The sequence below is a fragment of the Neofelis nebulosa genome, chromosome 5 (genome assembly GCF_028018385.1).
Source record: "Neofelis nebulosa isolate mNeoNeb1 chromosome 5, mNeoNeb1.pri, whole genome shotgun sequence".
NCBI classification, from domain to species: Eukaryota; Metazoa; Chordata; class Mammalia; order Carnivora; family Felidae; genus Neofelis; species Neofelis nebulosa.
This window is the reverse complement of record NC_080786.1, coordinates 89,852,535-89,865,564: the sequence shown is the minus strand read 5'-3', so window position 1 is coordinate 89,865,564 and position 13,030 is coordinate 89,852,535. Positions and strand designations below refer to the sequence as shown.

The window sequence follows — 13,030 nt, the reverse complement described above, 5'->3', positions numbered from 1 at the left end:
GGTATCAGATGAATTAGATCTCATGGCAGTGAACTTGTGATCTCAGCGTCACTATTAATCATTTTTAAGAAATGGAGCCTGAGGGGCGCCTGGGTGGCGCAGTCGGTTAAGCGTCCGACTTCAGCCAGGTCACGATCTCGCGGTCCGTTGAGTTTGAGCCCCGCGTCGGGCTCTGGGCTGCGGGCTCTGGGCTGCGGGCTCTGGGCTGCGGGCTCGGAGCCTGGAGCCTGTTTCCGATTCTGTGTCTCCCTCTCTCTCTGCCCCTCCCCCGTTCATGCTCTGTCTCTCTCTGTCCCAAAAATAAATAAAAAACGTTGAAAAAAAAATTAAAAAAAAAAAAAAAAGAAATGGAGCCTGATAGATGTACCCAAGACTGGAGACAGGCAACAGTACTTATATTTTTAGTGGGTGAAAAAAAATGTGTGACATTCAGTAAAGAAAGTGATGAGTACTGGGAGCTAGAAAGGGTTCACTAAAATCTTACTTAATTCATTCTATTTGCTGTTAGAGTTACCCAGTTAATAGATCTGGAAAGGTCCCAGGTGCTTTGAACCGGAGAGAGGTGGAACCAAAGACGTTGTTAGAGATAAATACATCCAGGAGTGGGCCATCAAATTTAGACTAGGACCTGGTTTTCCTATTCCGTGTGTTTTAACACATTAGGTCAGGCCACAGCCTCTCCATCTGCCTGGATGAGGCAGCAGCAACACCTCCCAACACACCACATTAAGTACTTAGGTCTAAAGAGCCTCTGTTTTGTAGTCTCTGCAGTCACTAGAACTATAAACAGAATACTGGCTAATTATTGTTTAATTATTGCTTAAAAAACCAATTGGCACAATACAATCACTGCATTAATTACCCCATACAGCATCTGCTTTCTTTTTTGCCGTCATCCCCATTCCTCCCCAGCCCCTCTCCCCACTTTAATTGAAATTCAGCTTGCCGTAACACCTCCTTTCTCCAGGCCAACTGGATCTCTCCATTCACACGAGGGAGAGGAACAAAACAGAGAAGGCCCCCGGGGATTAGGGAGTTTTGACAGCTGTCCAAGAGGAGCTCAGAGATACGGGCCAAGTACAGAGGCAGGACAGAGACAAATGAGAGAGAGAAGAGAGTGACAGAGGGAGGGAGAGATGGGCAGGGAGACATCGCAAGAGGAATGAGTGGGACAAAGAGTCATAGAGACAGGCAGAGATGTTTAAAGGGGCGCTGAAAAGGGGAAAAAGGAAACGAAAGGCTAAAAACGGGAGGAACTAAGGCGAGACGGAGAGGAAAATGCGAGAGGCTCAGGAGGGGAGGGAGACAGGAGAGAGCTTTGTCAGGAAGGAGAGGGAAAAGTCCGGTCTCTGAGGACAGGTCAGTGCAGCTTGGGTACCGGTCTGAAGAGGAGGCGGGCAGGCAGCGTGGGGTTCCCCTCGCATACCTGGGCGCCGGGTGGGGCGGAGGACCGCCGCCGGGCCCGGAGCATCGCAGCGCGAGCGGAGAGCTGAGCGCGCGGGACCGCGGCGGCAGGGCCCCTGGGCGAGCCCGGCGGCCCCGCACTAGCCCGGCGGCCCCGCCCCCTCCTCAGCCGCCTCCTTCGCCGGGGCTTTTCCTGCGGGGCTCAGGAAGCCGGCCTAGTGCCGCCACGAACAATAGCTCGCTGCTCGGGCTCGGCTCGGGGAGAGGCCGGCGCGCGGCCGCGGGGGAGGGAGGCGTCCGCGCCGCCGGGGGCCCGCGGTGAGCGGCCGGCCCGGGCCGGAGCTTCAGTTCAGCTCCGCGCCGTCCGGGTCATTGTTGGCCGGGACTGAGGGAGCGGGAGCCGGGGGAGGAGCTGGAGAGGCGGCGGCGGCGGCGGCGGCGGGAGCCAGAGGGGGAGCCAGAGAGCGAGCGAGCGAGCGAGCGCGGGAGGGAGGAGGTAGAGAGACAGGGAGGGTGGGAGGGAGGAGGAAAAATAAAGAGGAGAGCCGAGCAGGGCTGAACAATAGAGACAGGCGGACGGGCGAGGAGAAGAGCCAGCTGCCGCTGCTGGGGAAGAGCGGGCGCCCAGGCAGCGCGGACCCCGGCCCCGGCCCGGTCCGGCTCCGGCCAGACAGCAGGGCGGCCAGCGCCCGCGGGGAAGGGGTACCATGGGGGAGCCGGCGGCAGGCGCCCCCAGCCCGCCGCGCGCCTCCGCCTGAGGGAGGCTGGGCGTCCTCTGCCCCAGCCCCGCCGTCCCAGCCGCCCGAGCCGCCCGCCCTCGAAGCCGCGAGTCCTCCTGGTCTGCGGCCGCGGCCGCTGCGCCCCGCGCCCTCCGCCCAGCGGGCGCCCCGCAGACCTCGGCCCCGGGCTCGGCCGGCCCCGGCTGCCCGCGGACGCCTCCCCCAGTCATGAACCCCCCGGAGGGGGCAGCGGAGGAAGGAGGAGCAGCCGACTCGGACGTAGATGCCTTTTTCCGGACAGGTAAGCTGGGCAGGGCGCGGGGGGCCCGGGGGAGGGCTGCTGCTCGGGACGCGGCGTCTCGGACAAGTTTGGGGAAGGAGGGCTGTTGCTGGGGTGTGCGTGTCGGGGGGGCAGTCCTCCGTGTCGTCGGACTGGAGTTGCCGAGATTCTTGTTGTTATGGCAATGCTGCTTGCGTTTTGGGGAGGGGTGGGGGCTGGGAGCCCGGCACCCCTCGGCGTTCACCCCACTTGCAAGAGTCGGTGTTGGGGAGGCGGGAGGCGGTCCCCTCGGCCGCCTTCTCCTGGAGCGCGGGGATGGGGCGATGTTGGATCACTTTGCAGCGCGCGGCTCAGCTACCGGCGTCCCCGGCCCCTCCCTCGTCTCCCCCCTCCCCCAGCGCCTGTCAGCCAGCCTCCGGCCGCCCTGGGCTGGCACCCCATCTGGGGCCAGGGGCCCGGGGTCCTGACGTGTGGAGAGGGGCAAGAGGGGACCGGGAGTCGCTCACGCTGCAGACTGACAGTCAGGAGCCGGGCGGACCAAGGACGGTCATGCCTGGTGCGTGTGGGGAGTCGGCGTCTCGGACTTAAGAGGCAGACCGGGCTGGGTGGGCGCCTTGGACCTCCTCCGTGTCCTCCTCTTCTCCAGTTCTGGGAACGGATGAGCTTTTCTTAGGAATCACTCATTCCTGGAAGTGTGAGTTAGCGTCCTCCTCATACACACCCACTGAATCTTTTGCTTGCCTGTGGTATAAGAGCCCCCAGATCTGTCTTTACAGCTGTTTGTTGCCCCTGCCACCTCCCATCCCCCAGGTCTATAGCTCTTGCTCCCGGGCTCCACAGCCCGTTCTCCAAAACAGACACCGACCACCCTTGTCTCCCACCACCTGTGGCCCTATTTCTCTGGCAGCCAGGGATTCCCCATCTCCCGTTTACCTGTGGCTTCCGCCAGTTCCTCATCTCCCGTGTCTGGAACCATTTTGTCTGGAATCTTTGTCCCAAGGAGTCCAATAAGTTATGGGGACCCTGCACATCTGCCCTGTCCTTCCATAAGTTGGATTAGAGGACATGAACTGGTGGGGTCAAGGATCAGGTTAGCTCTGAAGGCTCTCTGCACACCCATCTGTTTCCTAATCTCATTGCCTTGCCCTAGAGGTCATCTCTAGGGAAGAGGGTGGGGTGCTTTGTTGGGGAGACTTGTGGCTTTAGAAGTCAAGACTTGATTGGCCCATATGTTCATTTTCTGGTTGGTCTGAAGAGGAAAGAGCTGGAGGGCAGGAGATCATGCCAGGGCCTGGAGAAAGCAGAGGAAGCCTCTGTTATACGCTACTGCTTCCAAGGGCTCAGCCCCCCCCCCCCCCCCCCCCAATCAGTCTCTATCTCTTGCACTCACACATACTCACACACACTGCCCAGGACCCAAAGCATGGATTCTAAAGAGGTGCCTGACCTAAGTTTATAACTTGACATCTAGGTTGTAATGTTCTGGGGCCTGAGTGATAACCAGAAATACTCATCAGGAGGTCTCCCCTGACACCCCCTGCTGCCCCACCCCCCCACCCTCTCTGTCCTCCCATCTCTGGACAAAGTCTGCCTTTTCTTAGCTCTAGGGAAAAAAAAAAAAAAAAAAAAAAACTCTTGGAGTGTGACCTTTCCCACCTTCCTTTTCTGGATCCCACTTTCATCTTTTGACAACCACTCCTCCTTCACCTTTCTTATTACCTAAACATTAGTTCCTGTCCATTCCTTGTCCCAGGCCTTTGGGCTGAGTTCAGTTTCTGGAGGTTTGATAATTTTGACAAATTCACACAGTGTTAATGGTGTTAGTGGCCTATAATGGTCCAATGTGTTACTTTTCCCAGGGCCTTTCCAAATACAATGTGTGGCTTATGTATGGCTCAAATCACAGAATAAATAGCAGACTAGGGTCTGTCTCCTGTGGGACTCCTGTTGAGGATATTCCCCTTCCTCCTTGGGGAGCCTTTTTTTGGGGGGGGGGTTAGATCTGATGTGCACTTAGAATCAGAGAAAGGTTAAATCTGCAATGAAGAAGGCTGGAAATGACTGATAACCTGTAACAAGTTGCAAGTGGGGATGCACACTGCCGGTCGCTAGGTCTAGGACTGCTTGCCTCCCAGCCCCCCAACATGGTCCTCTGTGCTTTGCTTCCTGATTTTACCCCCACTAGTCTCTAGCCTGGGCTCTTGCTGAAGATTCTTAAGCCTGGGATAAGGCCACATTTTGTAACCTTCTCCCTTCTGATTCTCCATCATTATGGACCATAGCATTGTACCTGGTAGCTAGACAGATTATAAATTTATTCAGTTGAACTGAGAAAACTTCAAACACATTTTCAAAGTCCCTAGCACCAAAGTTACCCCCTACTTTCTGGTGGAAAATTTTGCATGCACAAGGACGAGACTGGCAATTGCTTTGTCAAACCCTGGCATACTGTACTTCTAATTAGGAATGTTTCAAATAATTCTGTCATTTTGGTCCCTTACTAGTCCTCTTCTGATTATTTTGGTATCTCAAGTCTCCTGACCAATTGATAAAGCTATACTCCCTAAATTTCAACTCCCTTGCACACATGTACATATGCACACACACAAACACACACACATACACACATGTACACACACCAGCCCACTATTCTTATTGGTGGATTCCATGTTGTCTTCTTAGGAATTCTCTGTTCCAAGCCTGGGAGTGTGTCACAATAGTTTTATTTATCATTTTTATTAGGTAGAGGAGGGGAAATATGGGAACTCAAAACTGGGAATAGAAACCAATTGGAATAGAAAACCAACAAGGACTCGGGGCGCCTGGGTGGCTCAGTCGGTTAAGTGTCCGACTTTGGCTCAGGTCATGATCTCACAGTTCGTGGGATCGAGCCCTGCATTTGGCTCTGTGCTGACAGCTCGGAGCCTGGAGACTGCTTCTGATTCTGTGTCTCCCTCTCTCTCTAACCCTCCCCTACTCATGCTGTCTCTCTCTGTCTCTCAAAAATAAATAAATGTAAAAAAAATTTTTTTTAAAAAGAAAACCAACAAGAACTTTTCAACTCCTACTGGGAGTCTTCTGCTGTCCAGGGTGCTGTGGAATACAAAAGAAATATTCAGAGTGGTCTTTGACCTCAAAGAACTTTTAAAAGGAGTTTGACAATTATTGCTCAATTGGAGATTAATTAATTGGTAAACATGGTTCTATAAGATAAGAAGTTGACAGAACTATAGATGAGGTAGAACCAAAGGTAGTTCTTAAAGGGGGTGGAGAGGGAGGAATGCCATGGGCAAAAGGCACATAGGAGTTTGGGGCATGGACATTGAGGTTTCTGGGCTGACCAAAAAAAGGGGTAGGTTAGGGAGGAATAGGAAACAGGGATAGGTAAGTGGGGCAGGACAGATAGGGAGAGTCTGGGAAATCCAAGAAAGGATTTGGATTTGATTAAGAGTTAGTAGGGAGTCATTTTCGGTTCTTGAGCAAGGGCATATCATGAAGAAAGTGGCAGTTGGAAAGGTTAATCTTGGGGTAATATGACTGATGAAGTGGAAAAGGGAGAGAAAGAATCCAGGGAGATGGAAAAGTGATTCAGAGCTGAGGGGGAGGGGGCTTGCTCTAGGTTGGTGGCAAAAAGGATGGGGAGTCAGGGACAGCTCTGAGAGACATTTTCAAAGACAGAAAAGTGGGGATTTGTTGACAAACTGGCTATAGGGGGAAAAGAAAAGTAAGCCCATGAGGAAACAGAAGTAGCTGGGTTGAGAGTGTAGAGGACTAACAGTGTGCCATTGACATGGTCTGATTGGGACAGGAACCGATTTGCAAGGCAGGTAATGATATTGGCTTTGGAACTAGTGAACTGGAGATGACTGATGGACATCCAGGTAGAGTTTTTTTATGTGTGTGTGGGGAAAATGGGACTCAATACAGGAGCATAGGCAGGAGATTAGGGCTGGCGATGTGGACTTGGAAAGCTTCTGGGTCAAGGTTGGATGCAGCTGAAGCTTTGTGAATACACCATTTGTCAGAGGGAGGGACTGGAGGAAAGAGGGGAAGAACTAAAGTTAGAATTTGGGGGATAAACCCTTATATATAACATGGCAGCAAAGGAGACTTGATCTTGGAGACCCCAGGGAGTCAGCGTGGGTTCTGAGGTGAAGACAGGCTGCAGACAGGGTGAGCAAGAGGAGTGCTGGGTAAGTGTCACCAGATGTGATAAAAACAAGGCCACTGTGAGCTCTCAGGAGCGCAGTATTAGAAGAGGCAGTCAGAGTAAGGATTTGGGGTGGTGGATAGGAACCCATTACTTGCACAGTTGATCAGTGAAAGGAAAAAGAGATTGGGTGCCAGAAAGAAGGAGTGTTAGTATGAAGAAAAGGAGTTTCATTTTTTTGCCAGAGAGTCAGAAGAGGTTTGCAGGTGGAAGGGAGAAAGCTTGTGGACAGGGAACACTGCAGATGCTACATTAATTGTTGACTTAGATACCTGGAACCTGAGACAAAAGTAGGTTCCTTAACAAAAATAAGAGCTTAGCTTTGGTGAGCAGAGGAGAAAATTCTTTTTTTTTTTTTTTTGAGACTAAAAGGAAAAAAGTTAAAAGTTATAAGTGAAAAGAGATTGATATGGAAATATCTTCTACCTATATCTTTCTGTTGAGCTTTGGTCCTGTGAGTCCAGACATTTTCAACTGAAGTGTTTGCTGCTACTTGGACTTCAGCCAGCTTCAAACTCAACTCTGTGTGTCTTTCCAACTCCCCGCATTAACTTCTTCTCTTGTCTTCTTAGTTCTGTAAGTGACATCTCCCCTCTCCCAGTCATGATAGTTAAAACCTTGGTTTTGTCTGTGAGGAGTTTCTTTCCTCTAACAAATCTTATTGAATTATCTGTCATCATCAGCCCTTCCTGTTCATCGACAGCCTCTGCCCTAGTCCAGGACCTGTTATGCTGCCTGTGACCTCCTTTCTTGTCCCTTGGAATCTGCTCTCTCACCCCCACTCCAAATTGGCACTGCAGGCAAGATGGCACTAATTTCATCACGTTGCTGCCTGGTTTATGAACCTACAGTGACTTCCTAGTGTCTTCAGGGTCAAGTCTGTACTTCATATCTCAGCTCCAGCCAGGCTGCTTTTCTCACTTCCCAAGGGCATCATCTACCTTTGCACCCCCACTCTCCAAATCCAGTTCATTCTTCAAAGGCTTGCGTCCTACCTTCTTCTGGGAGTCTTCACAGCTCACAGGACTAACTGTCTCCTCTGAATTCCTAAAACACTCACTTATCTATACTCATATTCTCACTGTATTAGTGGTATTATATTGTTTTTAGCCCTTTCATACGCATAAGGCTTGTCTCCCCCATTGAAGTTACTTGTTCTTTGCAGGTAAGGAAAAAGATATTTTAAAAACCTTGAAATTCATCAAAAACAAAAACAAATCACCTCCTCCTAATATAGATAAAACAAACATGGTAAGGTATATGCAGTTGTTAAATCTAGGTGGTGGTATATTGATATTTACTATATGATTCTTTAAACTTTTGTCTCAGATGACAACCTCATTCTTCCTGGACAGAGGAACTGGACAACATCATGTCCAGATCATCAAGAAGATGTTATTTTGGATTAACACCTATTTTGTGCAATTCTTTGAGTAAATATCACCTCTCCATCTGTGCAGTGCCAGGCACTGAAGGGGAGTGGTTTCTTCTGCAGGAAAGGAAAACATCTCTTTTTGACACTGGGCTTGATGCAATGCTCCAGAATCATGCTTAATTCATGTTTGTTTTCTTTTTTGATTCTCTTCTACTTCTACCCACCATGAATTGGGCTTTAGGTCACATCACTTTCCAGGAACTTCTTGGGGAGTATGGAGAGGACTTTTTTTTTTCTGGAGATGGAATGTTGTTAATATTTCTAATATTGTATTTATGCAGGCTATTTCTACATTAATATATTTTAGAACATATCAACGACAGCCAAGCACACTATAAGATTTGGGAGGTTTTGCTTTATCCTGTGCCACCAATCATAAATAGCTTGATTATTGACACATTCTGTTCAATTGTATTTGAAAATCCTTTGGGGGAATGGAAGAAGTGTTGGAACAAACTGAAGCTGTAGAAAGAAATTAGGTGAGAAGTAATAAAAATCTCTGTGGCTCTAAATATCAGTAAAACACTAGAACTGGTGAATTAGGAGTCCTTCTCAGATGTTAGAGAATTAACACTTTTACTTTACAGACTTCTTTCTGCTTCCAGAGGTAGGCAGTATGGTATAGTCCAGTGGTTCTCAGGTGGTGACAATTTTGTCCCCCAGGGAACATTTGGCAATATCTGGAGAGTTTTTTGATTGGCACACCTTCGTATCTAGTGGGTAGAGGTCGAGTGTTCTGCTAACATCTTATAATGTACAGGACAATAAAGAATTTTCTAGCCCCCAGATGTCAATTGTGTTGAGGTTGAGAAACCCTGGGATAGCCTGAAGATCATGGGCTTTGGATCAGATAGGCCTGACACTAACCAGGGGTAGAATCTTGGGTAAATTATTTAATCTCTCTCATTTTCAGTCTTTTGCAAAATGGAACTAAGAATGCTTATTTCACAGGTTTGGAGGACTAAATAGGAAAAACGTGTTAACAGCATCTAGCCATTTCTGATACACAGTGGTAGCACAAGACATCCCTAGCTGCCCCTGTTGTTCCTGTTTCAATTATTAGGTGAATATGCTTACACACAGGCTGGGGGATCTCCAAAAAGAGGTGCTGTGTAGGGCTTTTTCCAGGAGGTAGGAGAGGGTGCCAGAGAGGTACATGATGAAGTACAGGGAGCCTGTGTGTGGAATCAGAAGGTTAGGGTTTGGGCTTCAGCTGTCTTTTATTCATTCATTCAGTCATTTGTTTGACAGATATTTATGGCATACCTACTGCAGCCATGTACTGTTCTGTGGGAGTGTATAAAATCATTACAACAAAGAATATAGAGCAGGAAGGGGAATGGATATAAATATACCCCTTCAGGGAGCACTTGGATATAAGAGGTGGGAAAGGAAGGAAAAGCCTGTGAAGGAGGCTGAGAAGGTCAGACAAGAGAGCAGGAGATGAACACTCCCCTTTGAGCTCTACTTCTCTGAATGACTTGGGCAAGTGACTTTAATATCTGTGTAGGATGAGGATAATAGCCCTCTCTCCCCTTTCCTGTATAGGGCTGCTGAGAGACTCAAATAAGATACTGTATGTGAAGGGTCTTTATAAGTTGTACAGTTCTATCCACATATATGTAGATAGTTCCTTCTAAATCGAACATTCTATTACTCTAAGTGCCTCTCCTGACAAATATTATTTTATTTAATCTGACCTCTATGAGATCTTTCCAGTCCAGGAAGAAAGCAGTCCTTTTCAATTTGGTTTCCCAAAGGGACTGGATGGGGCACCCTTCTTACAACAGGTCAGGACACTTCTGTTCTCTCTCCCTCCACAAAAGTATAAAGATGCCAACCCCCCAGCCCTCCAGACCCTGGCACATGGCCCCGTGCTTTCTGGAGGAGCCCAGTGAGAATGGAGTTCTTGCTTCTGCCAAGCCTCAGGTGGGTGCAGTGAATCAGTCCTTTCCTGCTCCTTCTCTGTCTGCATGCAGTTCAGACTCCTCCTGCCACTCCTTTGTGTGTGAATGACTGGCAGCAAAATAACTAGGAAATGATTGACGGCCACAGGGCTGTTGGATCAATAGAGCTGCTTGAAATCGTGTCTACTGAGGAGTGAGGGAACAGAAAGAATAAGCTGGGAGGACAGAGGGATTAATTTAAGGAAATAAAGAAACTGTTGGGGAATTAGCTTTGTCTCCTCCCCTTCTGCGTTATTAGAAGGGAACTGGAGACTAGCTAGAAAACATGGATACAAGGGATAAACAGGTGGGAAAATGAAAAGTGGCTGATGAGCTGTGCTGTCAAGGAAGTGGTTACTTATTGAGCTGAGGCTTGAAAGATGGGTGGGATTTAGATGGGGAGGACAGCAAGTGATGTGTTCCCATGTTGGGACAGTGTTAGAAGGAGGTATGAGGGCCCATGGCATGTTTGGTCCAGTTAATGTGACTCAGGGGATGCAGGTGGAGGGTCAATGGGAGATAAAACTCAGAAGGGGGTCGGGACGAGGTTGATTGATTGCTACATTTATCAAACATTTACTGGGCTTCCAGAGCCTACAGGGCTTTAAATGACAGGCCAAGGAGTTTGGTCTTTATCTGCAGTTTCCTTTTGGGAGCTGCTAAAAATTTCTGGATGGGATGGAGGCACGATCAGGAAGATAAATTTGGCAGCCCCATGGAGGGTCAAATGGAATGGGGGAGGAACTTTTGGCCAGTGCCGGATTAGGAGGCCACTGTGATAGGTCTGAACTTGAGATGCCACAGTGGAAATGGAGAGGAGGGGGTGGCTGTGAGGGACCTTGTGGACCTAGGGTCTATGGGACTTGACAACTTGAATGTAGAGGTGTCAAGGAAGAGGCAGTAATCAAGGATGATGCCAAAGCTTAGAGCCTGGGTGACTGGAGGGATGGAGGTACCCTAAAGGAAAATCAGGAGTTAGGAAGAGGAGGAGCAGCTATAGGGAGGCAGGAGGAGAGGGAGGATTTGGGAGTTTACTTTGGGACATGTTGCATTTCAGGTGTCAGTGAAATAGCTAGGGGAGGTGTCGGTTCTGTAGGCGGGTAAGGAAGGGAATCTGGAGCTTTGGAAGGAGGCCAGAGCCAGAAATATAGGTTTGGGAGATATCCGTAAAAAGTTGTGGCTGGAGCTATCAGAGTAGATGAGATAATAAATGAAAAGCATGTACAGACTTAAGGGCAGAGGGCCAAGGACAGGGCTGGAGGAGAACCAGGGGAGAGCAGTGCTTGGAGAAAAATGCTGCAGATGGGTTGAGGGAGATGAGGACTAAGCATACAGACTTGGTTCTGGAAATTGGGGGATCAGCGGTAACCTTTGCAAGAACAGTTTCAATCATGTAGGGGAGGTGGAATTCAAATTGCAAGGGGAATGGGGAGTGAGTGGATGGGAGGAAGTGGTGGGAGTGCATAGAGATGACTCTTTGGAAAGGTTTGGCTGTGAAAGGAAGGTTAAAAATAGTGAGGTAGTTGGAGATGGGTAGCAGTTGAGGGGAGGCTTTTTTTAGGTAGGGAAGATACATGAATACCTAGGGGTGGGGAGGAAGAAGAAGGCAGGCATGGGGAAGAGAATGAATATTTAGGAAAGAGAGAAGTGGTGGATGGAGGAAGGTCCTGGATGGGTCTGGAGAGGTGGATCTTAAGGTCAGCTTAGGGATGAGCCTTGGGCCAGAGAAGGGGGTGGGGTAGGCAGACCTTAGTAAAGTAGCTGGCCAGAAAGGACCTTGGCTGAGGGCTCAATGTGCCTGATCAACAGCCCCACTAGAGGGAGTATCAGCTGGTTGGAGGTCTGGGGGCTACTGGTGGTGTGCTTGAGAGGGTAGCACGAGCTGAGGGCAGCTGTGAAGTGGACAGGCTGGGTTGGCATGGCCCTAGGAGGCCCTTGGGCAGAGAAGATGGGGAGCCGGCTGGGAGATCCCAAATTAGCAATCCTTTTCGAAGTGCTGGTGGCTTCTTTTTGTAGACTGAGGTGGGATTTGCTTCAGCCAATGGTGGGGTCTGCATAATTATCTCCTGCAGAGTATTAGGCAGAGAGGCAAGTCCCTGGGCTGGAGGGTAAGTGAGTAGAGGAGAGAGGGAGGTAGACCCATGCAAGAAGGTGTCACACGGCTTCCTGAGGAGGGGTACAGGCTGTCTGTCTGTCAAGGATGGGACCTGCTCTTGAATTTCTAGAATTTCCTTAGAATTTCTAGAAGTCTCAGAACAAAGAGGAAGCAGAGTGGGGATTATGGGAGAGCCTCTTGCACATTCTTCTCCATGAGTGGGGACCCTTCACACAAGAGGGAAGATGCCAGTAAGCACACCCATTTCTTTGGCCCCAAAGCACTCCCTCTGGCTCTCATTTTAGGGGCAAATCCAAGAGCTGTCATCAAGTGAGGGGTCTTAGGTGGCCCTCCAGAGTGAGGGGAAGTAGGAATCCAGGGGCTGCTATTACCATAAGGTGGGGTGTGTGGGACTGGGTTTAGAATCCCTAGACTTAGAAGAAGTGGGAGTTTCCTTAGGTATGGCTATAAACAGTAATAGAAAGGGCATTATAATAGAGTGTAATTGTATGTATATGACTATTTTACACATATATTACGATCATATTATTAGTTAGATAAACCTTTACATTGTCCAAATGATGAAAATTATGATGCTTCAATAATTTCTTTCCCTCTCTCCCAACTTCCTTCCTTCCTTCCTTCCTTCCTTCCTTCCTTCCTTCCTTCCTTCCTTCATTCCTTCATTCCTTCATTCCTTCATTCCCTAACAGTGCAGAGATAGATGGGGATGAAATTTTTGAGCTTGCAACTACAGTTATTCCAGGGCATGGCAGTCAGGGACTGGGAATGTAGCTAAAATCCCTGCCTTTTACACTCTTACCCTGCAGTGAGGGACAATGGCCGTATCTATTGGGGGGTGGGGGTGGGGAAACAGTATTGAGTTGGCAGCTGGACAGTGGGCCTAGGAAGAGGCCCAGGAGACTGGCAGATGGTTAATT

General features: G+C 49.3%; 1 protein-coding gene across 18 annotated transcripts in view; it reads left to right on the top strand.

The window, feature by feature from the left end:
• The first annotated feature begins 1,943 nt into the window (after positions 1-1,943).
• The window catches only part of KALRN (kalirin RhoGEF kinase), a 672,273-nt gene continuing 661,186 nt past the window's right edge, over positions 1,944-13,030 (top strand). For 11 of the 18 annotated variants that reach the window (XM_058731109.1, XM_058731107.1, XM_058731105.1 and 8 more), the window contains exon 1: positions 1,944-2,424. In XM_058731109.1, the coding sequence (XP_058587092.1) occupies positions 2,352-2,424 (73 nt within the window). In that variant the 5' untranslated portion in view covers positions 1,944-2,351. The remainder of the gene's footprint in view (positions 2,425-13,030) is intronic. The other 7 variants (XM_058731117.1, XM_058731115.1, XM_058731119.1 and 4 more) reach the window with 2 other exon arrangements.